Source organism: Galeopterus variegatus, unplaced genomic scaffold (assembly GCF_000696425.1).
Source record: "Galeopterus variegatus unplaced genomic scaffold, G_variegatus-3.0.2 Scaffold6603, whole genome shotgun sequence".
Lineage (NCBI taxonomy): Eukaryota > Metazoa > Chordata > Mammalia > Dermoptera > Cynocephalidae > Galeopterus > Galeopterus variegatus.
In genome coordinates this window covers 181320-184207 of record NW_007732714.1, presented here as the reverse complement: position 1 = coordinate 184207, position 2888 = coordinate 181320, and the positions used below count along the sequence as shown (strand labels likewise).

The following is a 2888-nucleotide window of genomic DNA, read 5'->3' as shown; positions in this document are numbered from 1 at the left end:
TGAAAGATAACATTAATCCAAAGACAAAAGAAAAAAAGTAGCCAGGACAGTGAGTAAAAGGGGACAAGTAACCATTTTTTCTGTCTACTTTCCCACTCTAAAACAATTATATCCAGGCATCAGGGAGAAGATGCACTCTATTGTAACTGCTTGTTTGTCTGCCTCTCCCACGAGACTGTAAACTTCGTGAGAGCAGGGACCATATCTGCCAGGTATCCCCAGTACCTGGCACAGTGCCTGACATAGAGCAGACACTAATGAATGTGCTGAACTGATGAGCATTCCAAAAATGAGGGAGGCTCCCTGAAGAAATCTGAATCCTCACCAGTCTCCTGAGCTGGGCACACTTCTTGCACATTACACTGAAGCTGCTATTCCATTGTTTGGAACTGGCCACTTGAAGACTCCTGAGCTGCTCCTAGAGTCGCCTTCTCCTTTACAAACTCTTCCTGTTCATGAGCATGGGTTGGGACCTGGTGGAAATTAAGGACAGTTTGGAACGAAATATCAGAGAGGACACTGCAAGGATTGCAAGGAGGCCTTCTTGCAATGGAAAGAAGGACCAAAAAGCTAGCAAAGAAAAAACAAAGGCAGAGAGATTAAAAGTCTACAATGGATCAAGTCAGGCAAAAAGAAATCCTCCTTTTCTTCCTCTTGTTGCACTGAAACCCCGTACCTGTTCCTATAGGTACAAACCCCTGTTCCCCCATCTTCCCACCTGCACTCCTGGTTCATCCAGCTCTCTCTCCAAATCCTCCAGCACAGTGACCACTTCCTCTCCACTTGCAGGGTGGTACTCCTGCACCCAGGTCTGGAGCTCCTCAGGCAGGATGGTCAGGAACTGCTCCAGCACCAGCAGCTCCAGGATCTGCTCTGTGGTGTGCATGTTTGGTCTCAGCCAATGATGGCAGAGCTCTTGAAGTCTTTGAAGAGCCTCCCGGGGCCCAGGGGTCTCCTGATAGCAGAACTGCCTGAAGCTTCTACGAAAGATCTCTGTGGTATGAGGATTATTTCTTGATAGGCCAGATTCTTGCCCAGAGGCATGGTCCTTCTCTTCTTCCTTTACCTTCACTTCCAGAAGTTCTTCCTGCCTCTTTGCAGTCTGAAGGGCCAAGGCTGTGGCCATTTTATGTTTAACTATTCAGAAAAAGAACTATTCTTGATAATTCCCCCTCAATCTTTTCCTCTGGAAATCCCAAGATCTAAAAAATAATTTGCAGAGAAAAAAATATAAAAATGCAGAAAACCTAATAACAAGCAGGCACTGGGAATATATGTAATAAAAATCAATCACTTTGTCTCATGAAGAAAGAATGCTGAGTATATGATTAATAATTAGGGCTATGCAAATACTGACACAGGTAATATGGGAAGAAAAACAGGAAAAAAAACCCCAAAACCTCCCAGTTTACTGAAGGAAGGGACCATTTCGATCATCCTAAATGAAATAGCTCAAACCAGCTTTAGAAGACTGGGCTTCCATTTGAATAGCAAGACACTTGACTCACTATTAGTACATTTTTAGTTGCATAGACGTAAATAAGCACTTTGGGCCCAACTGGTCACAGATGACACTAAGAACCAAGGAGAAAAGGGAAATAAAATGAAGGAAAGAGGGAAAGTAAAGAAGATAAGACACACTGAGAAGTGAAAGAAATGCACTTGGGGAGGAGAGGCAGGGTCCCTCCAGTCAGGTGAGGTGTGGAGGAAAGAGATCAATGTTTTTAAGCGTGGAAGATTTGGGAGTGAGACAGTCTTGGGCTTTATATTTTGAGCCTGAGTCTCCTCGATCTGTAAACACGGGAATCCTGAAACCAACACTGTCTATATTTCTAGGTTGATATAAAGATGAAATCATGAATAAAGAGCACCAAGAAGCTGGCAGCTTGGTAAACTCTAAGGTATTATAAATGACCACTATTGTTATTTTTCTTATAAATGTCATCAAAATATTAAATGAATATCCTAATGATCTAAGCACTAAGGCAAAAGAGTCAGAAAGGAGCTGACTGCAGTGTTCTTCGGAAAGAGAAATGAAGGAAATATTAGTTCTAATCCTTTAAAATGGGGGGTAGAGTTTGAGTTCCTTCTTACTGTTTAATTTCTTGGAAATTGTTCCTCTTTGAAGCCCTTTGAGGGTGGAGAGTGGGCAATTTGATATAAAATAAAATTACTGCTAATAGAGAAAAATATCTATGACCACTTAAACCTTTTGAATAATCTTGACCAGAATAATAATTTCATAAAGGCAATTTTCTGAAAGAAAAATAATTATGTGACCTAGTGATTTCTAAGCACCATTTTTTTGGGCAGATGCTTTAAACCATTTTTGACCAGTACTCTCAGTAAGAATTATATGACACAGAAAACACAGGCATGAGATACACACACAAAATAACTGAAATAATAATTTCACAAAACACTATGTATCCTTACTATATATGACATACTATTTTTTAATCCTATTTCATTAAAACAAAAGAAAATCCTGGCCACAACCTACCACATAGATTTTATGACTCACAAATGGATCATGACCTGTAGATTAAAAATATTTTTGTTTTAATTTTTATTAAAATTATTGTAATTCAGTGTAAAAATATCCGTGCACTATTCTTAGGTGTTAATATGCATAGCAAAATCAAATAACTAAGGACAAGATATTTAAATCACAAGTGAACACTGATCACACACAACTAGAAGAAAAGTTAAATTTATATTGTCATTATTGGTTATATTTATCAAGGGGGAAAAAACTACCAGGGTAGGACAGCATCCTTTTGAGTAACCTGCAAACATAATCCCCTCCACAAATTTCTGATATTTTGGTTTGTTTGACTCCTGTAAATACCATCCCAGGAAGAACAGAGAAAATTTTTCTTCCAAAG

The 2888-nt window shown here is 39.3% G+C and overlaps 1 protein-coding gene across 1 annotated transcript; it reads right to left on the bottom strand.

Annotated features, from left to right (window-relative positions):
* Nucleotides 1-371: 371 nt before the first annotated feature.
* LOC103606475 (zinc finger and SCAN domain-containing protein 23-like) lies at nt 372-1126 on the bottom strand. The gene is made up of 2 exons (XM_008591065.1): nt 719-1126; nt 372-473 (listed from the first exon to the last, which is right to left on the bottom strand). The coding sequence occupies exons 1-2, from the start codon at nt 1124-1126 to the stop codon at nt 372-374; spliced, it is 510 nt and encodes a 169-aa protein (XP_008589287.1).
* Nucleotides 1127-2888: the final 1762 nt, after the last annotated feature.

Bases quoted from the DNA above. Each gene is read 5' to 3' on its own strand.
- LOC103606475 (XM_008591065.1), bottom strand. From the start codon at position 1,126: ATGGCCACAGCCTTGGCCCTTCAGACTGCAAAGAGGCAGGAAGAACTT. The intron at 474-718 runs GTGGGAAGATGG...AATTTCCACCAG, and splicing joins TGGATGAACCAGGAGTGCAG to GTCCCAACCCATGCTCATGA.